The sequence below is a fragment of the Camelus bactrianus genome, chromosome 2 (genome assembly GCF_048773025.1).
Source record: "Camelus bactrianus isolate YW-2024 breed Bactrian camel chromosome 2, ASM4877302v1, whole genome shotgun sequence".
In the NCBI taxonomy this organism is placed as follows: domain Eukaryota; kingdom Metazoa; phylum Chordata; class Mammalia; order Artiodactyla; family Camelidae; genus Camelus; species Camelus bactrianus.
The window spans coordinates 96,664,492-96,686,703 of NC_133540.1; the positions used below are offsets into that span (position 1 = coordinate 96,664,492).

The following is a 22,212-nucleotide window of genomic DNA, read 5'->3' on the forward strand; positions in this document are numbered from 1 at the left end:
TACCCCCAATTTACCTCAGTTTAATCAAATCGAATGCAATCTATATTCTTTCACCATTTCTTCCATATTAAAAAAAGGGTGAGGAGAGGGAATACACAGTGAGAAATACCACGCTTAAGGTAAGTGCTCCAAAGGGCACTTATATTCTATAGAGAGAACCTGAAAATAAAACCCATACATGACAAATACTTCTAGCTCCTTAAGATCTATTGAAGTTAGGGCTGCTGACTCCAGGTGATCTCTTGACATTGTCTGTGAGAGGTATAATCTTTAAGATCTGCCTTGGACTTGCACTGGGCTGTTCCAGGAACAGCAGATAGTTAAGTATTCAGTAACAATTCTTGAGTGCTTACCATGTCAGACATTATTCTAAGTCCTTCACATTTAATCCTCCCCACTTTACAGCTAAAAGAAATGAGGCAGAGAGAGGCATAGGTCACTTGGTCAAGATTACACAGCCAGAAGTCCAGGTTTCAAAACCAGACCCCGGATTCAAAGCCATTTTGTTTGAGTGAGAGCCTGTGCTCCATGAATGGTCAGCACCCTGCCTCTTAGAGGACAAGACCAGGGCTCCAGAGTCCTGTGTCCCCCTGCCCCCTGGAGATGAATGACTTTGAAGAATTTGCTGTTTTCCTTTCAGACTATGCAATTAAAAAAAAAGACAGATTTAGCATAGTTAAAAATGTACTATATAATATAAACTTCTATGTCCGAATTTTTAAACTTGAAATAGTGCTTGTATCTATCTATAATGTTACTACAAAGCCCTCATGGACACCTTAGTAATGGCTGCACAGTGTATTTTCTGTTGTTTTGCTTTGGGGTATTTGACTTGTTTCTGTGTTTTATTTCCCCTTTTCCGTTTCTCTTCCCTCTCCATTTTTAAAGACTGTATCAAACGTCTTATGTATAAAGCTTTGTTTATCTTTAAAATTGCTTTTTATTGAAAAGGTTCCAAGGCTGAAATTGAATTAGTATATATCATTTTGAATCTTTTGATATTCTTGCTAAATTTATTTTAAAAATGAATTATACCAGCTTATACATTATCATCAGTATATGAGAGTACCCATTTCACCTAATCCTTACAAATACTGAGTATTCTTCTTTAAAAAAACTGATCTCATGAGAAATTTGATCTCACCTGTAGAATTTTGTATTTCCTCCGTACATAGGCTACTTTGCATATTCTACACAGCATTGATCCATTTTACTGATGTTTACCTCTAAAATATTTTTGTTAAAAAGAATTGAATTAGATACAAATGATCCTTGCACACTACTGTTAGTGTATTAAATGCCATGGAATTGTTCATTTAAAATGGCTACTTATGTTTTGTGAAATTCACCTCAATAAAAAAAATGTGTTCGTGTATGTGTGCGCACTGGCAATGTGTCTGTGTGCTTGGATGTGAACTCTCAGGCAGAGGAGCCGCTGTGTGTGCCTTGCTCGGGCAGTGAGCTTTGGCAGGCTGTAGCCTTCTGTGTGATGCTCTTAGAGAACTGACTTGAATGCGTAATGCATGTTGCCTTTCTTTCTGCCGGTTATGTTGTGTCTTGCTTACTAATTTGGGCCTATAATGGACTAAGAATGGCTTACGAACTAGAATGTTTGACCTGCCTTGAAGGGAGGGTATCCTGCTAGATGTTAACAGGCAAGTTTTATGGCTGCCTGAGGAACTATCAAATAAGCAGTGCAGGAAGCAGAGGGGAAAGATCAACCCAGTGAGGAAATGGTGGAAATTGTTGACATTATGAAGTGCATCATTTATGTGCCTGTATCCTGAGAAAAGTGGCCAACAGTGGTGTGACTGGTAGCTAGAAAACCCCACAGCTAAAGTCTCACTGGAAGTGAAGGAAAGATTGTTGGCCAGAGCACCCAGCTGGGACATGTGTGTTCCAGACCTTGCTGAAGGCCTGGTCCACTTCGTGCTGCCCTCTCAGGGTGGGTCTTTGTCCAAAACAGGCCTGCAGTATTTCCCCTTTTTAAAGTAGTCTGCTGATATCCTTTACATATTTTCTTATTAAGACTAAGTGATTTTTAGTCTTGAACTAAATAAAAGCTTGAACCTCTATCAAACTTAAGAGTCTACTGATTCTTAAGCTTGAAGGTATCATCAACCTAGTTTGACAGCAGCTTGCTACTTGTTTTTTGTAGATACTATGTCTTTTGACTGAACCATACTTTAAAAATTTTTTTTAAATAGAACTGGTATATCTAAGTCACTGATACTAAGACATATGGAAGTCAGTGTAAATACTTTTTATTATATTTAGCGTTTTTTTCCCTCAGAGATCCAAAGGTACTTTTACATATATAACTAAAATATGTTTGTATATACATGTAGGTATTATAGACAGTAAAAAGAATAACCAAAATAATGAAGACAGTACTGTATTAAATATAATTTAGAGGTAGAAATATCAGTGTTGGTTTCCAAGCACAGACTGTACCACAAAGTAAGAATCAGCAAATTTTGAAAAATTTTTAAAATTATTTTTTTAAATATACCATAAGCATTTGTATTTTAAGTTTATAAGCATAATAAATTCTAGGAACCCATAAAAAAAGACTAAATGATTTTCATATGATTTGTATGAACTCTTTATTATATTAAAACTACCAACCCTTTGCCACCTGTATTTACTGCAGATTTTATTCCCAGTTTGCTGTTTACTTTTAAGAATGTGGAGTGTGTTTAAATCTTTATAATTTCATTTTTGTGTTCTCATGTCTGTTGATTATTTCTTTTGGTCTTAAATCATTCTAAACTTAAGCCTTTCCTGTCCAGTAATTGATAAATACTCAATAATGTATTTTCTTCAGTCAAAAAAATTTTTTGAGTCTGTAGTCTAAGGTAAAAATCTTGTTTCCATATTCTTAGAGGTGAAGATTAAGGTCATTATATGGTTCCAGGTCCAGTTTGGGTTTTGATTTGAAGTTAGATAAATTAAAAGTTAATTTGGGAAGAATTGACACTTTTGTGATACTCAGTATTACCATCCAAAGGCCTCTAGTACATTTCTTTGTGATAATGTTTTTTCTTTTCATAGGTTATACACAATTTTTAGTAGAGGTTTTTATAAATATTTTGATTTATTTCTGCTGTAAAGAAATTTTGTATACATCTTTATCATTATTAGTGTCTAGAAATAGTTATTGGTTTTTAATATATTTATCTGGTAACTGGTCAATTCCTCAAACTTATTGAATGTGATAGCTTTCAGTTCATTCTCTTGGGTTTTCCATATATAATCACATGCCAGCAAAAAGATGTTTCCCTACTAATTATACACCTTTTTTGTTTCATTCATTTTTGCCTTTTTGCTGGACCTAGAAAAATATTAAATGAGTCTCTTATTCCTAGAGGTAAGAAATTAATACTCAATTTTATTACTTTTTTTTTTTTTTTACTCCTATTTAGGATAAACATATAATTAAGGTAATCACTGTCGTCTTATGTAGTACATTATTTTGACTTTCTCTTTTTGTTGGCCTGGCCTTAAGGAAGATTAATACTACCTTAAGGTTTTACTCAACTATTGCCATTAGCAACAGGTCAGAGCTTCCTTCCATTCCCTAAGGTAAAACAGTCTCATTTTGCTTCTAAGTAATTTTAACCCTCAAGGGAAATGGAGGAAAACACATCTGTGTTTAAAAAAATTTTGGAGTCTTTAATTTTATACTTCATTTAGAATGCCCAAATGTAAAGTTGAACTAACCTTTTTTATATATTCAGAATGTCACACTAAAGTCTTATCCTTTCTGGGAGGAAATGAACCCCTGATTTTTATACTGAGGAAACCAAAACAAGACAGTTTATTGAATTTCGTGTGTTTATGAATTAAAGGCCATATTCTTTTCTAACAATAAAAATTATAAACTTAAGAATATAATGATGTGCATTTTCTCCCCTTTTGTAACTTAGGAGGATTGAACTTCAAATTGTCTTTATCTTTCATGTAATAATAATAATAGCTAAAATTTCTTGAGCACTTAGTGTCAAGACACTGTTCTGTGGGCTTTGTGTAAATGAAATTTGTTCTCCCTAATAATCTGTGAGGAAGGGGCTGTTACTATCTCCTTTTATAGGTAAAGAGAAACTGAGCAGATTAACTAAATTGCCCCAAGTTCACTGTTAAAAGGAGGCAGAGCTGGGATTTGATTCCAGGTAGGCAGAGTACTGAGTCCTTTTGTTTTTTGAAAATACTATTTTATTAACACCACAGTGGTAAACAACTTTATGCTTATATTTCTTTATAGATCACTGAGTCACACAATTCAAAACCCACAAAGAAGCAAAGAGTCTTTACGTTAAATGTGTCCTCCTGAAAATTCTTTTTCTGTAGGCCATTCTGTTCTCAAGCAGTAAAATCTGATTATGCACCATTTTATATTTAATATGTCACATTTACATAGCAAAATAATGAAGGCACAGCTAACACAAGCAAACTTAAATCCTTTCTACTTCTGAACTGGGGGTGGGGACACACAGTTGGATTGGTTCTTCAAGTATATATTTTTTCCAAACATTAGCTTCAGTGAAGAGTTCTGATGATTTTCACAGCTACATTCTAAAAGCTACAAGACAGAAAGACGTCACAAGGATCAAAGTACATAACATTGGATACACATGCTTTACAGAATTTACTAGATTCTACATCTTTTCATGTAAATTAATATTTCTAAAATACTAGGTAAAGGGATTTAAACTTAAACATTTGGGTTTTTTTTATACCTTTGTAGACACTACCAAGAAAACACAGAAGCACGAGACTGTAAATAATGAACACATATGGTGACAATATTGTACAGGTTATACACCCTCCTTCTCAGAACCATGCTGTTTCTCTAAATTCAAATAGTCAGAACAGTCTTTATAATTTGAAGTGGCAGTTTTCTGGACCTCATTAACAGTACTGTCATGATCTCCAGCACCGGCTCCCTCCATTCCATCACTCTTCTCTGAAGTGTAAAGCTGATGTCTGGGTTACAAAAGCAAAGTCTTAAAGATGAGATTTGAGATTTGTCATGGGTTCACCTTCTTCTGCGCTGAAAACTGCATGATTAAAGAAATTGAAGAATCAAGCATTGAGAAAATGTTCGGTCCTGGCTTAGGTGTTCCGTGCGTAGTGTAATGATAATGTGATGAAAGGGTTTCAAAGTGACGTTCTTTACTTCACATCTACTTGACACCCTTAGTAAGTCTCATCTCCAGTCCTCGCAGAAGAGATCATGAAAAAATCATTTTAAATTTAACTCGTTTTCAACACCTTTTTGATACATTTACTGTGTTCAAATTGCAAATCAAATTTGAAACGGGCTCGCCAAAATCAGATTGCTTCGATTTTATTATTATTTTAGGAATGTCAGAATTGATTCACGTTGTTATTTTGGTCCAAAACCTGAGCCTTTTCAAGTCCACCAGTATTAAAAAAGAAAAAGAAAGAGGGGGGCGTTATCTGCGTCGTCATTCTCCTCTGCAATCTCTGCCCCCGCTTACTTGGCGTCATCAGGCGCTGCGGAGTGGGGACCCTCATCTTTGGCGGCAGCTGCCGCCTCCGCCGCAGCCTCTGCCGCAGGCTCTTCCTCCTCTTCCTCCTCCTCCTCACCCTCCTCCTCATCCTCATACTCTTCATCATCGTCTTCATCCTCCTCGCCCTCTAAGGTCCATGCACACCCCTCCATCTCACCGGTGAGCTCCTGGATCTTGGCAAGTAAGGGCTTATAGATGTCGTTATACTTTTTCTCCAGAGCCTGAAATTCCTTATCAAATTTGGCTTCTATCTTATCGCATCGCTTCTGCAGCTTTTTGAGGGCCAGGACTCGGCATTTCACCGAGTTAGGCAGGCTCTCGATAAAGTCATTCCTAGGCTTTGGTGCATTCTCTGCAGGGGTCTGGGGCTCCTCCGCCGTCTGACCGGCCGCGCCGTCGGAGTCGCCGGCCGCGCTGTCAGAATCGCCCCCCTGCGCACCGCCTTCCGCCATTACCTCCTCTGCCGCCGCGGCCGCCTCCGCTGCTGCCGCCGCCGCCTGGCTTGGCTCCGCAGGGCCCTGGTTCTCCGAGTCGGCCATGTTCGAGAAGCGCGGAGGTCTAGGCTGGCTCCTGCAGAGACCTGCACCCGACTGCACCACAGCGGTCCTGCGGCTGCGGCAAGCGGCAAGCGGCGCTGACGTCGGCCGCGGCAGTGACGTGGGCGCGGCCCCGCCCTTTCGCCCGCGGGCCCTTGACTGGCTCCCCAGCATCAGCTGATGGTCGGGCCCTCGAACGGCGCCAGCCTCCTCCTGTTGCTACCCGGCCGGCTCCCCCGCACTGCGGGCGACGTCAGTCCCCGTCTCTTAGATACCCTCCCCCGTCCGCCCACGCACCCCTCCCCCCCGAAAGCGGGGGTGGGGAATGGCAGCGGGGGTCCGCGGCAGTTTTCCGGAAGCTGCGTGGACGGTCTCAGCCTGTTCGCTCCTCAAGCCCACGCAGGTGCTTACATCTGGCAGTGCATCTGGCTTGGCGTTTGTCGCCATCTCCCCGTAGCTGGCATTTGGTAGGCCTTGGTAGGGAGTCTCTCTGGCTTACTCGGCTTTGATCACCTCAGATTCCACTGAATTTTTTCCCAGAAAGTAGAGGTGCGGAAGAGCTGACTCCATTCCACCCACTTTGGGACCTGTGTGCGTGGTGGGGGCGCAGGGGATAATGTAGCTTGCATGCCCTTCCCCCCACCCTCGCCCCCCCTTCTTGGCCCTTTATCAGCCTAGCGGCATGAATACCGGTGGCAGGGTCTCTTCCCAGCAGGATGGACCCTGAAACGTTTGGATCGGGAATCTCAGGAACCCGGGTATCATGGAATGTTCTAGAAGGTTCTTAAGAATCTGTATCCTGTGAGGAGGAATAAAGCTGGAGGAGGGCCAAAGAAAGCAATACTATCTGACACCTGTGGCCCAGGGGACGGCCCCCGCCCCCATCTTATCCGGTTTGAAGCATGTGTTTAGTACTGCTGTTAATGGGGACACACACGCACCCCCACACAAACACACACACGTTTACCCACAGACATTGTTTCCAAGTCACGCCGCAGTTAAGCCTCTGTTCTGTGCGTCTTGCTGGTGATTTGTATCTGAGAACACAAATAAAGGTGTTAAATACCGAACTCTTGTTTTCTAATAGTCAGATGAGTAGACATTTTAATTCTTTATTAAGCCAAAAAACGATAGCTTCTTGAAGGATGAGGGCGCATATTTTAGGTGTGGAAGACAAACGATCCTTCAGGAGTGTTTTCTAACTCAGCATTACTGATATAAATGCTTTTCTTATGTTGGAACTTGCTGAAGTTTTTCCATGAAACGTATGAATGTTAAGAATATTACTTCCCAAAGTACATTTTGTGCTTTTTGTTCTTGGGAGTATTAAATTAGTTAATATGTTTAGCTTTTATTGCTGACGCTTAGCAAGCATTTGATAAGTGTTTTGTTTACAAAATAATTAAATTGCATGTATTAAAATGCAGAGATAAAGTGCAATAATATTCTCTTTTAGAAAAGGACATCTTTGTGCCCTTCCCCAAATAAAGTAACTATTTACAAAAGGCCCAATATATTGCCATTAGCCAATATCCTAGGTTTTTTGGTACTTGTGAATCCTGTTATTTATTTTACTTTCTTAATTCTGTTCCATATAATTTACTTTCAGTTTCCTTATTGCCATTTGTAATGACCGAGTTTTGTTAAAGTTGAAATTTTAATCTTAACCCTAACTGAATTTGCTAAAATAATATATCTATATTTAGTTAACTGATACTACACATGTTCTATATGTCACTCACATGTTCCATGTATCACCTCTTGAGGTTTGGAATGCTTTTTCTCATTTTTTAAAATAAGGAACTTAGAAGCAGAAAAATAAAGTGAAATAAATATTCTCTTACTTTATATATCACCTGATGGGCAGAATCAGGGGCAGAAACCAGGCCTTCTAACTCCTATAGTATAGAAGCTGTGACACAGTTTAAAAACACCAAACAAAACTCAAAACTTTAATCAAATCCATTTAACTTAACTTGCTTGAGACAGACAAGGTGTGCCCATCTTTTAGAATTTTTATTTTTCCCTCTTTAAAAAATCTTTAAACTTAGTGATAAGCTAGGCTACTCTTTTTTTAGAGTCTGTATTGAGATATAAATTATGTACTATAAATTTTAGGCTCTTCAGGATAATGTGACAAAAACACTACGGTAATCAAATTGTTGAACAATAACCTTATTCCCCCGTCCAAATTCCCTCATAGTCCTTTCCTTACTGCCAGCCCTGGCAGCCGCTGATCTGTTATCTGTCACTGTAATTGTTTTGTTTTGTTTTCCATGGAATGTCATATAAATGGAATCATATGCGTGTAGCCTTTTGAGCCTGGTCTTTTTCATTCAGCATAATACATTTGAGATTCATCGGTGGTGTTGCATATAGTAGTGTTTGTTCCTCTTTATTAATGAGTAATATTCCCATTTGAGGTTTTTTTTGGTGTGATTATGAATAATGCTGCTTAGAATGTTCATCGGCAGATTTCTGTGTAAACAAAGGTTTTCATTTCTCTTGGGTAAATACCTAGAAGTGGAATTGCTGGGTCAGATGGTAAACGTCGGTTTAGCTTTATAAGAAACTTCCACATTGTTTTTCAAAGTGGCTGTACCATTTTGCTTTCATACTAGCAATGTATGAGAGCTGTAGTTGCTCCACATCTTCCTGAGCATTTAGTATTACTTGGTTTTTTTGTCCCTTAGTCTAAGGGCTGTGTCTGGTGTCCATAATAACTAATGATACTATCTTCCAATGTGCTTATGTGTCATTCATATATCTCTTTTGTTAAAATGTCTGTTAAGATCTTTTCCTCATTTTCTAAACTGTATTTTTTACTCTCATTAACTGTTTTAATGTTTTTATATATTCTGGGTACAGGTCCTGTGTGTGATATGTGTTTTGTAAATATGTTCTTCCAGCCTGTGGCTTGCCTTTCATTTTTGTAATAGTGTCTTCAAAAAGCAGACATTTTAAATTTTGATAAATCCATTTTATTAATTTTTTCTTTATAGATTATGCTTTTGGTGTCATAGTTAAGAAATCTTTGCCAAATTCAAAGCCATAAAGATTTGGTCTTACATTTCCTTCTAGAAGTTTTATAATTTAAAGTTTCACATTTAGACTCTGATCCATATTGAGTTAGCTATCTTTCATAAAGGCATGAGGTATAGGAATATATACCTTTTGCATATGGATAGTCTGTTGATACAGTACCATTTATTGAAAACACTGTCCTTTCTCCACTGAATTGCTCATTTAAATTTGTTGAAAACTAATTGACTGTATACATGTGGATCCATTTCTGGACTTTCTGTTCTGTTGCACTGATTTGTGTGTCTGTCCCTTTCACCAATACCACACTTGATAACCGAAGCTTTATAATAGTAAGTCATGAAGTTAGGTAATGAGAGTCCTCTTAGTTCTTTTCCAAAATTGTATTGCTCCTCTAGTTCTTCCACCTTTTTTTCTTTTGTGTGTGTGTGTGTTTGTTTATTTATTGAAGTATAGTCAGTTTACAGTGTTGTGTCAATTTCTGGTTTGTTTTCTATGTGAGTCTGTTCTTGTTCTATAAGTAAGTTTGTCTTTTTAAAATTTTTATTTATTTTTTATTGAAGTATAGTCAGTTTACAATGTTATGTCAGTTTCTGGTGTACAGCACAATGCTTCAGTCATACATGAATATACATATATTCGTTTTCATATTGTTTTTCACTGTAAGCTATTACAAGATACCAAATATAGTTCCCTGTGCTATGCAGTATAAACTTGTTTATCTATTTTATATATACCAGTCAGTATATGCAAATCTCATGCATCTAATTTGTCCCTTCCCGTTTCCTTTCCCCCTGGTAACCATAGATTTGTCTTCTATGACTGTGAGTCTGTTTCTGTTTTGTAAATAAATTTGTCTTTTTTTTTTTTTTTTAGATTCCACATATGAGTGATATCATATGATAGTTTTCTTTCTCTTTCTAGCTTACTTCACTTAGAATAACAGTCTCCAAGACCATCCATGTTGCTGCAAATGCATTATTTTATTATTTTTTATGGCTGAGTAATATTACATTATATAAATATACCACAACTTCTTTATCCAGTCTTCTGTTGATGGACATTTAGGTTACCACCATGTCTTGGCTATTGTAAATAGTGCTGCTATGAACATTAGGGTGCATGCATCTTTTTGAATTAAGGTTCCCTTTGTATGTATGCCCAGGAGTGGGATTGCTGGATCATATGATAAATCTATTTTCAGTCTTTTGAGGAATCTCCATATTGTCCTCTGTAGTGGCCACACCAAACTACATTTCCACCAACAGTGTAGGGAGGGTTCCCTTTTCAAAACACCCTCTCCAGCATTTATCGTTTGCAGACTTTTTTGAATGATGGCCATTCTGACTTGTGTGAGGTGATACCTCGTTGTAGTTATGATTTACATGTCTCTGATAATTAGCGATATTGAGCAGAGATTAACATTTGATTCAGGAAACTGAGTAAAGCAGATTGCCCTTCTGGTGTGCATGGGTCTCATCTAATCAACTGAAGGCCTGAATAGAACAAAAAGGCTGAATAAGAGGTAATCCTTCTGCCTGACTGCCTTTGGGCTGGGGCAGCCATTTTCTCCTGCCTTCGGACTCTAATGGAAGCATCAGCCCTTCCAGGGTCTTGAGCCTGCCTGCTTTTGGGCTAGAACTACATCATTGGCTCTCTGGGTCTCCAGCTTACTGACTAGAGATCTTGGGACTTGTGAGCCTTCATTATTGCATGAACTAATTCTTTATAATCTCCCTGTATATATATATGTATATGTATGTGTGTATGTGTGTGTATATATACACATATACACACACACACACACCGGTGCACATGCACAATCACTCCCTATTTGTTCTGTTTCTCTGGATAATCCGGGCTAATATATCATGTAAATATCATTAAAATCAGGTATGGGTGAGACTTGAGGTTTGATTCACACTGAGGCAAAATTCTTCTATAGCCTGTGAACCTGTGAAACTAGACAAATTTTTTGCTTCCAGTTACAATGGTGGGATAGGCATTGGAAAGACATTCCCATTCTAAAAGGGTGACATCAGGAAGGGGAAGGGGGTCACAGGCCCCAAGCAAATCATAAACCTAGCAGGGCAAATTTCATTAGATTTTAAGGCTTGGAGATTAATCCTCTTCAGTTCCGTGCTCTGTCCTCTGGCCCCCTGGGGTGTTAGTCCTGCCTTATAAGGTTGTGGAGGTCTGGTCCTGGTTCCTGGACCTACGCCCATGTTGGCAGTGATAGTCCCACTGGACTCTGATCTGCCTTTGGGATCATTCTTCCTCTTTCTTGAAAGATAACACCTGTTTGCAGCCAGTTAGCTCCACTGGCTCATTTCACACCTGTGGAATCCCGACAGCCTTCTTTCATTTTGTCCCATCTCTACCCCTCAATACAAGCTGGCAGTGTTTCTGCCAGTATAAAATTCTCATAAACCCTGTTGGCCTCCCAGGCATTTCATGGTGGTCCAAGTCATCAGACAAGAGGGTCCTCCACAGATCTTTCCTGGATAGCCAGCCACATCTCTGTTCCTGGCCTCTGCTGTGATGGTTGATTGGATCCATGAGTCACATGCCTGATCTCTTTAGTAAATCAGTGTTCAGCCACACCCTTGGCATTGCTTCCAGAGCATGCTATCTGGATAGGTTAAGAATTTTCCTAACCTTGAAGTTCTAGTCCTTTTTGCTTAACAATTCCCTCTTCAATTTATCTCTTTCCTCTTGCATTTTACTATAAGCAGCAAGAAACCAGACCACACCTTCAATACTTTGCTCAGAAATCTCCTCCACAAAATAACCAAGTTTATCAAGTTTTACTTTCTGCAAGACACTAGAACGTAATTCAGCCAAGTTCTCTGCCACTTTATAACAAGATTGCCTTTCTCCAATTTTCAAAAAATAACGTGTTCTTCATTTCCATCTGAGATTTCACCAGAGTATTTTAACATTCATAATTGTAGCAATATGCTGTTTATGATTTATATTTATTTTCCACACAGCAGCTTTCTCTACAGTTTTCTTCTTTCTGAGCTCTCACCAGAATCTCTTTTAATGTGTATATTTCTATCAACAGTCTCTTCAAGGCAGTCTAGGCTTTCTCTATCACTGCCATAAAACCCTTCCAGCCTCTACCTATACCCAGTTTCAAAGGCACTTTTACATTTTAGATATTTGCTATTATAGTACCCTACTTCCTGTTACCCAAGTCTGTCTTAGGGTTCTCCAAACAGAACCAGTAATACACACACACACACACACACACACACACACACACACACACACACACACACACACACACACACACACACACAGACACACAGACACACAGACACATAAAAAGAGAGACTGACTTTAAGAAATCTGCTCATGTGATTTTTGGGACTGGCAAGTCAGAAATCTTTGGAGCAGGATGGCAAGCTGCAAATTCTGGCAGGAGCTGATGTTGCAGTCTTGAGTCAGAAGGCAGTCTGAAGGCCAAATTCCTTCTTTGGAAGACCTTAGTTTTTTAAAGCCTTTAACTGATTGGGTGAGGCCCACCACATTATGAAGACTAATCTGCTTTACTCAAAGTCTACTGATTTAAATGTTAATCACATCTAAAAAATTCCTTCACAGCATCATCTTGAGTGATGTTTGACTAAACAGCTGGGCACCATAGCCTAGCCAGATTGATACATAAAATTAACCATCACAGTCCATAATAAAAAATCATGCTGATGGTGCTTCTCTTAGGCAGTTGTACCAAAAAGTGTTACTGGCTGTTGACGGAATTAAAAAATGCACAACATGAGAGCTGTGAGTTTCAGTTTTATTCAGGGAATTTACTGAGGACTATAGCTCTGTCTCAGATAGCTCTGAGGAATTGCTCTATAGAAGAAGGGGATGGAGCAATATATATGAACTTTTTGGCTGGGAAATACATTTAGTCAAGCATACATCTTGATAAAAGTTTACTGCTAATCTCAAAAAAAGTTAAAAGGTTTCAGTGCTTGTCAGTATATGGGAAGATGTAAGAATCCGGGATCATTGAAATTCCTCCTTAGATACGTATCTTAACTATCGAGGGGCCCACATATCTAAAACACAGAATTCTTCATTTTGTTTTTTGTCCCGAATTCCTTTCAGGGTGGACTATAGGTCAGTGATTGCAGAAGCTAATGACTTGATCCTTGTAGAACTGAATGGCGGCCAACATTCTTTGTTTTACAGCTCCCTCCCTTTTGATCATAAATTCAACTAAGATTTGGGAATTATTTCGTGACCAGTTTGTCCCACGGTGCTAAGAAGACTTATTCCTAGGGCAGGATCTTGTTAATAGGCCACTCAAAGTGCTACTTCTGTATTAGGCCCTGTTAATAACTTAAAAATTCTCTGGATCATCTGTCTTACTAGTCTATTATGATCGAGGAAATATTTTTCCCTGTTCCTTTTGCCATATCTAGAGTTGTCCTCTTACAGTTGATCTTTGGGGCTATAAATGTGATCAAGGGCCTCAAAATATTGAGCCGTCATTAATTTTGTCAGAGACCTGTTTACACATTGAGTAATGCAAGAAACAACAGTCTTAGACAGGATGCAAGTAATACAGCTAGTAAAATTAATAAGGTCATAAGTAGAGATTTAAGCATAAGCTTCCAGAACCAAATCAGCTCCTTAAAGGATGACCAAGACTAGAAAGTGTATCACTTAAGGCAGAAATCAGATTTTTCATATGTGTCATTAAATGTGTTCTATCAGAGGATTCATCTGGTATGAGAATGCAGCATTCAGTTTGAATTACGGCATAGGTGCCTGTCTCCTTCAGATGCTATAAAGATACTGAAGGCCGTATGTTTTGTAATACTGCTTTTTCTCATCACAGACACCTCAGAATTCAGTAGGCTAATACCCTGATTATTACCGTTTCAGGCCTGTTGGGTGAATTTTGTCAAGGCTTCAGTGTGGGCAGTTACAACGTCCAATCCTGCTGAAGGCACAAAAATGGTTGCAAAATGGTTCTACCAGTGAAATGCAGATCTCTTGATCCATCAGGCTTGTCTTAATGGTAAATTTATTGGAGTCATCTCTAAATTGGCACACTAGTGGCCTTGAGCCCAAGGGAATCCTAGGGTACATTTTCCTATCCATGCTGGCAGAAGCCAGGGCCACAAATTGGTGCCACAAAGACATTGAGTTCCATTAGGTGCAACTCAGTATATTCCTGGTCACCTGACCCAGTTTGCTCCATCAATTGCTATCTTTAAGGGAAATGAAATGTTGGCATTTTCCCTAAGGCTGAATTTTCTAGTGTTATTTGGCTGATTATCTTTAGTATGATTTGATTGTTCCCAACATAGGAGGGCCTTTAAACTTAAATGACCATAGCCTAGTGTTAGCCATATAAATCAATCCCATAACTGAGGGAGGGTTCCTTCTAATAATTGGGAAATTATGTTCTTTGACTGAAATTTAGCTTGTTCCTCTGATTGAGCTTGAGTAATTTTAAAAGAGAATTCATGTTTATGGTCGGTCAGAGAAAGTATGATTGATTGGCTGAGTGAGGGATTCCCATCTAGTAATAACCAGTAGTGGACCTACAGCTTCTTTCTTCTAAAATAAATTTTCAAAGGCCCATTCAGTTAGAGTCTTGGAGATAAGAAATCCACCAGGGTAAACCAGAAGTACTAGATGTACATAATTGGATTGATTTCTGAAATCTATATAGGATTGTGCTCATGATAGAAGAACATTTGATTCATATGCAGAAGTCCAAGGAATCAGGAAAACACTACAAATAATCATACAGGTCAGGTCTGGAGTCTTAGTATAGCTGTCTACTTCTGATATGTTCTCATCCTGGTGTGGGTGTAGTTTCTCCTCTGAGTGTTGTTTCAAGGTGATTTTGAGGTCAGCAGTCCTCTCTATAGAACAGTATGGTGCAGGGGCCCTTCGTAAGGGGGAAATGGGAGCCCAAGAATGATTTCCTTTTAGTCTCCTGTGCATGAACTAGTTATGAGCACTTGGTAAGTGCCCTCCATCTAGGAGTCTTTAAACGATGCCTTTCCAGTATACATAATCTCCTGGTTGCAGGTAATGGGGCATATGATCTCCATTCAAAGACAGATTACTGTGATAAGCTTTAGAGACAAATTTAGAATGTCCTTTTAATAATTCAGTTAAATCTTGCAACAATGCAACATTGTAAGAAGAAGCCATCTAGGAAGTGAGTCTTCAGTAGTAAATACAAACCACAAAGACAGTTAACAACACTAGAACTTAATATTCACTGAAACAATTTTTTTCTCTCTAAAATCACCTTCATTTCTACCAAATACAGCCAAATTAAAGTCACATAGGCTCTTTGAAATTGGCTTTGCTGAAATTTTTCATAAGGAATCTCAGATTGAACTTTTAAAAGGCCTCTCAAGGCCAGAAAAGCCATGCCCAAGACTTCCTCAAATCAAAGAGGAAGTTCTCTCTCTGTTAAGAGGATAAAGTTTCTTGGAATATTAATCTGATTTTGATAACAGATTGTGAAGTTTCTTTACTTTTTAAGTAATCTGTTGTAACCTTCCATATTTGCCTTTGAAATCTTTTATTGTCACTTTGGTTAAGTAAATAAGTATTGTTTCACAGTGACCTATGTTCCTGTTTGACCAAGTGTTTTAAAACCTCTTGATATCTTTGACCAACAAACTTTAACTAACTTTGGTACTATTTCATGGGAACCTGAAATTCATCTGGGTTAGTTTCTTTTATATTTCTGAGACTTTATGTAAGTGCTTAATTTCCTTAAAGCTAATTATAATAGAGCTCATTTACAAATTAATTTGGCAATACCATTCGGAAGTAGATATATATATATATATATCTAATTATATATATATATATATAATGAACACACAGACGTAGATATAATCAGAGATCTCATAGCTTCATTTTAAAACTTAGTCATAAATCAGGTATTGCAATGTAAAATTCACTGGTTTATAAATAACAGTTGGAATAAGTTAAGTTTACTTGCTTGAGTTTGAAAGGCCTCTTTTCCCCTTTTTTGCCTCAGTCCCAGGAATTAGAGATGGTCTAGATAAGATACAGATAAGGATTCCTGAGAGCCCTGGTGGAACATTATTATCTCAAAGATGCAGGGAGGAAAATGCAGGCTCCTCTTAGGAGGCCTTTGTCCCCTTAGGGTCAGAATTTTGAAAAGATGTTTTATCAAGCGGGCTTTCTCTGACTGCTTATGCAGAACCAGTTTTGGATCTGGTTTTGTCTAACTGCTTATGCACAGACCAGTTTTGGAATGTCAAAAAGAGCCCCATCTGGGCCATTTCAGGGAGGATTTCCTTAGTTCCTAATTAAGTAAGTGCTTGCAAGTGTAAGTTCTGTACATATATAAACCCATCTGGATTATTGGGGTTATCTGGCACCCCCTTTTTCTTCTGTTTGGGAGACTATTTCTCATTTTAAAATTGGCTTGTCATAACAGAATCACTGTTGAAAACAGTAGGGGCCGGTGGGCTGTTTGTGAGTTTAGTTCTTCCAGGTGTTGCCCTGGAGTGGTTTCAGCTCTTTTGCGCATCTTGTTTTCTCCTACCAGTAGTCTAAAACTGCCATGGGTGCTCTGAGCAGTGGGTGGCCAATTCTTTTAATGAGTTTTTCAATTAATGGGTGAGTTTCCCTATGGGACTGCTGCACAGTATGAGGACTCACCTCCACAATTTCCATAAATTTCTTGGTTGCCTGAGAAAGCCATAACCAGCCAACAGGAGCCATGTCCCTTATCTTTGGAGCTGAAAGCTCCCATGTGGTATCTTTGAGGCAGGAAAACGGATGTGGGCCGTGAGGAGGGCCGAGTCCCAGGTCTCAGTTGAGCCCCTAGGACGTGTCCTGCCAAGTGTGGGTCCTTGGCTTCGCACAGCAAAGAATTCAAGTGTGAGCCACCGTTGAGTAAAGGTAGATTTATTTAGAGAGATACATACTGCATAGAATGTAAGGCAAGAGAAAGGTAAGGAAAGAGGTGTGGGAATTGGGTGCTCAGGTTAAAGTAAAAGTAGGTACACACTCCACAGACAGAGTGTGGGCCGTCTCCAAAGGGGAGAGAGAGCGCAAAGGGCCACTAGGTGTGGTGGTGTCACTTTTTATGGTCTCAGTAGCTTCACATGCCCACAGGTGGGATCAATCCAACTGCCCTGGGGAAGGGGCTGGCATTCCCAAGAATTGGGCCACCACCCATTCTTTGGCCTTTTGTGGTTAGCCTCAGGGCTATCATGGCGCCTGCGGGCATGTTATTTGATCATGCTGTTACAGTGAGCATATAATGAAGCTCAAGGTCTACTGGAAGTCAAACCTCTTAATCCTCAAGGCCAACTAGGAGGGGACTCTTCCACAATTATGGTTGCTGTCATTCCTTGAGTGGCTGTGCCCTGCCCCCTTCCCTCCTGTCTCATCTTCACTTATAGTTCAACCAATTCTGTTGATCTAGATGATTTGGGGCAAGATGTCAGGTCAGCTTCCTACCTAATCATGTAGTCTGAAGCTTCCCAGTGTCTTTCAGCTGAACAAAATCTTCCCATCCTCTTGCATTTGGGCACTTTCTCAGAACCTTACAACTGAACACTTTCTCAGTATCTTAAAAATGAGAAGTCAGGTACCTTTTTTATCCACCACTGAATAAAACTCAGGATTGTTAGCCAAGACAGGAGATCTGAGACCAGGAAAGACTCAGCCAAATTCATCTGGGCCCTTGCTGTTACCAAGGTCCAGATCCTTGGAGGGTTCATGTGAAGAAGAGAAGTTGGCTCTGGGTCCCTTCATGGTTGCCAGAACTGTCAGCTGAAATAAAAAGCACACATGAGAGCTGTGATTTTTGGGTTTATTCAGGGGCCTTACTGATGACTATACAGCCTGGGAGACAGCCTCTCAGGTAGCTCTGAGGAACTGCGCCAAAGATGCAGGGGAAGAGCCAATCTATATTAATTTTTTTTTTTTGGCCTGGGAAATACATGTAGTCAAGCATATATCTTGATAAAAGATAACTGCTAATCACACACACAAAAAAACAGATATCTCAAGTTAATGATTTTAGTGCTTATTTGTGTATGGGAGGATGCAAGGATCTGAGGTCATTGAAATTCCTCCTTAGATATATGCATCCTAGATAGTTATGTAGGGGCCCACATATCCAAAACACAGAACGCTTCATCCTGTTTTTCATCCCAAATTCCTTTCAGGGTGGACTATAGGTCAGTGACTGCAGTGGCTAATGACTTACAGAACTGCATGGCGGGCAACATTCTTTGTTTTACAGGCTTTGTCTCATGGGTAAAGCAGTACATTATCTGCAGTGTGAGAAACTTTTAGCATCTATGGTTAAGATGTACAATCATCTTTTTACATTAGTAGCTTTTATTTAAAAAACCTGAACATTTACCCCATTTTAAAGATGAGAAAAGAGAGGCTTAGTCATTAGCATACAGGACATGGCAGAGCCTGGATCTGAGGCTCTACCCCACTTATCCACTGTTATTACATTGCCTGTTGTTTAGTGTTTTGTGCTGGTCTCAACCTATCAATAACCAGTGTTGTGGTTCTGATTAGGATTGCAAGATGCCCTTCAGCAATAACCATCAGGATACTTTGAAAAAAATTAAGGTTTATTATTTACAAGACCTGGAAATTACATGGCACACTGGGGGAACACAGTGAGGTTGGTGGGGTTAGGGGTGGAGCAGAGAGAGTAAGGGAGTTGAGAGTGAGCTTCTGGGGTTCTGTTTTTATTGGGGTTGAGGGGGTGGGCCTAGGATGTTATGGGCTCATTCTTAATTGGTAAACTTAAAACATAAGAGCAGCAATTCAATGCATGGGAAGAGGGGAAAAAAAAAAACAAGTGGCCCAAATGGTCAGTTATCAGAGTCAACCAAGATCTCTCAAACAAGGGAGCTTCAGCCTGGCTCTTCATGTGGTCTAACCGTCTGGCTGGCCGTCTGTTTATTCCTGATGGCTGTCTTTGAAGTGGATGCCTCCTCAATCAAAGCTTAAGTCAGGACTTGTATGGCAAAAAAAGGAGAACAAAACTGTCAGGGCTCACACTAGTTAGTTATTGGTATACCTTGGTAAGTTATTGGTGACGGTGTCTGCTTAGAGGAAATGGAAGATATTCAAACTGTAGAAGTGCAGTATATTACAGAGAAGCATAAGTGGAAAGCATTTTCATAATGTCAGATTTTTTTTAATTTTTAGAAAAAAATTAAATACAGAAAAGCAAAAAACTACTATGACCAACAGCTTTGTATCTATGATCCAGAATAAACAGATAGTGTTTGCTTTAGATATTTTAATGAAAGAATTACTGATACCAGTGAAATTCTTTCATCCCTTTAATTCTGTTCCTCTCTTCTCACCCTCCTTTCCTACACAGATAGAACTCTTATGAATGTTATGCATATTCTTTCATGTTTTTATTTTTATATTAAGACAAAGATCTTCTTACATTAATGTTTTTATTAAATAAGCATTTCATAGATACATCATATACATAATTTCACACTCATAAACCAATCCTGTAGCCATAAGCAGTATAATAATAATCACTAACACCTACAAGGCAGCCTTGGTTCTAAGAACTTTACATCTGTTAACGCATTTAATTTTTATAATAGTCCTGTAAGTTATGTATTCTCATTCTCCCCATTTTATAGATGAACAGATTGAGGCACAGAGAGATTAAATAACTTGCCCAAGGGTCATAAGCCATAAGTGGCAGAGCCACTGCCTCTTATAGATGGCACTGTTTTAAGTGTGAAAAAACAACTTACATAAATGCTATCATATTGTACTTAAGATTCAAAAACTTGGCTTTTACTCAGCATTGTTCTTGAGATTCTATTCCTTTGGATAAATGTAGATCTAGTTAGTTCCATTAAAGCGCTGGGCTTTTTGTTCTTCATCATGTGACTTTACTGTCTTCTTGTACGTTCATGTGAGTCCCTCTGGGTCACCACCTGGTAGGAGAGCGGCTGGGTCAAAGGGTATTTTCATTTTCAGCTTTTCTAGATATTGGCAACTTTTTCTCCGAGGTGTTCGTATCTCAGTTCACATTCCCACTAGTGAGTCTCAAATATGCATACAGACAATGGCCAGACCCCATGTGAAAAGAGAACACTGACCTGCAGCCTGCAGAAACCTGCCCAGGAAGCCAGCTTGCTAGAAGTCTGGCTTGCAGGAAACTGTTGTCTTAATTAGCACTTGACTGATCATTGGTGAAGTGGAACCATTGTATAAGACACTTCTTTCCAGAGGTGATTAAGAGATTTATAGAAAGGAATTAGGAAATTATACTTTTTCAAATAGATGAGGATACAAATATCAGCTGGCTTCAGTTTTTTTCATTTCTGAAGAAAAAGGAAGTAGCCTCAAACCATTATCTTAGACTTTTTCTTTTAAGCAGAAAAAGTATTTTCTTCTGAACTAAATTAAGTCGGACCATAAACAAGATGAAAACTGGAATGCCTCAGGGGAAATAAAGTCAGTAGTACGGCTTTGCCTATCTGGCCCCCTCCCCTTCTTTCTTGCATCTCTGCCTCCAGATCACCTGAGACTCCTTGGTGGAATCCTGGGGCTGGAACCTACAAGATTCCATAGGATGCCTTCTGGTGTGAGAATTTGATGAGATTTTTTTCTTTCTCTCTCAACTTCAGTGTAGAAGGGGAACTTGAGAAATTCTACAAGACTTTGGGCTAACTGTGTTCTATTTCTTTGGTCTCCTGGCAGGCAGGAATTTGTGGAAGCTTATGTGAATTATGTCTTCCAAATCTCAGTTCACGAATGGTACACAGCCTTCTCCAGCGGCTTCCTAAAGGTGTGTGGTGGCAAAGTGCTTGAGCTCTTCCAGCCTTCAGAACTGAGGGCCATGATGGTGGGGAACAGCAACTACAACTGGGAGGAACTGGAAGAGGTAAGCCTGAAAGACATGGTCTTTTAACTCTGAGGGAGGAGCAGTGGCCTGGGTGGGAATGCCCAGAGCCTGGCCTCTTTCCAAATGTTGTGTGACTGAGTAGGATCTGGAGGTCTGCTGTATCTCAGCGGTTACATCTTTTTTTTTTTTTTAAATTGAAGTATAGTTGATTTACAATGTTAGTTTCAGGTGTACAGCAAAATGATTCAGTTATACATACATATATATATATTCCTTTTCAGATTCTTTTCCATTGTAGGTTATTATAAGATACTGAATATGGTTCCCTGTGCTATAAAGTAGATTTTGTAGGTTTTTTTTTTTAGTGGAAGTACTGGGGATTGAACCCAGGACCTCATGCATGCTAAGCATGCGCTCTACCGCTAAGCTATTACCCTCCCCCAACACAGCAGTTATTTCCTCTCCAGTGCATATGTCCACTGTAATATTTTTCTTAAGATGATTTTTTTTCTTTTTTGGGCAGACTGCCATCTACAGGGGTGATTACTCAGCCGCACATCCCACTGTGAGACTATTTTGGGAAACATTTCATGAGTTCCCACTGGAAAAGAAGAAGAAGTTTCTCTGTAAGTATTAGTAATGTCAGTATGGTATATGTCCACATTTCAGTTTTGCATATGGTATAGGATGGCATACTCTATGGGTAAAGTTCAACTCTTAAATGGTAAAGAGTAAGTAAGGAAATATATTTACACTGTTGTCTTATGATATCAGGCACAGAGGGTGTTATTCCTTAGTTGCTGCCTAATAGAATGGACTGCATGAAAGGAAGAAAAAAGCATTTCACTGATTTTTTAATTGCTCTAAAAATACTAGTTTTATATGTGACTCCTTTAAGTATTACATTAATGAAATCAAACTGTTTGGATTAACCTCCCTTATCTCTCTAGCCTTTTGAAAATATTAGTGTTCATGGCAGATTTAACTGGGGAGATGTGATTTATAATAGCTTTGTTGAGATTTAATTCACATGCACATACTAGACAACTCAGCCATTTAAAATGTACATTTCATTGGTTTTCAGTATACTCCACAGTGTGCGGCTGTCAACTTCAGAACATGTTCATCACCTTAAGCAGCAGCCCTGTGCCCATTAGCAGTCTTTCCCTGTTTTCTCCCAACCTCCTATCCCTTTACCAGTCTGCTT

General features: G+C 39.1%; 2 protein-coding genes across 12 annotated transcripts in view; one reads left to right on the forward strand and one right to left on the reverse strand.

Annotated features, from left to right (window-relative positions):
• The window catches only part of HERC3 (HECT and RLD domain containing E3 ubiquitin protein ligase 3), a 130,028-nt gene that overhangs the window by 90,355 nt on the left and 17,461 nt on the right, over positions 1-22,212 (forward strand). For 10 of the 11 annotated variants that reach the window (XR_012500607.1, XM_074347154.1, XM_074347188.1 and 7 more), the window contains 2 exons: positions 20,861-21,044; positions 21,529-21,631. Coding sequence is in view for 9 of the 11 variants with exons in the window: in XM_074347154.1 (XP_074203255.1) it covers positions 20,861-21,044; positions 21,529-21,631 (287 nt within the window). In the remaining 2 variants the exon portion in view is untranslated. Of the gene's footprint in view, positions 1-14,017; positions 14,154-20,860; positions 21,045-21,528; positions 21,632-22,212 lie in introns of those variants that run through there. The other variant, XR_012500609.1, reaches the window with a different exon arrangement.
• NAP1L5 (nucleosome assembly protein 1 like 5) lies at positions 4,193-6,722 on the reverse strand. Its single transcript, XM_010966121.3, has one exon. It carries the CDS (start codon positions 6,245-6,247, stop codon positions 5,501-5,503), a length of 747 nt encoding a protein of 248 aa, XP_010964423.2. The 5' UTR covers positions 6,248-6,722; the 3' UTR covers positions 4,193-5,500.

Bases quoted from the DNA above. Each gene is read 5' to 3' on its own strand.
- NAP1L5 (XM_010966121.3), bottom strand. From the start codon at position 6,247: ATGCTGGGGAGCCAGTCAAGGGCCCGCGGGCGAAAGGGCGGGGCCGCG.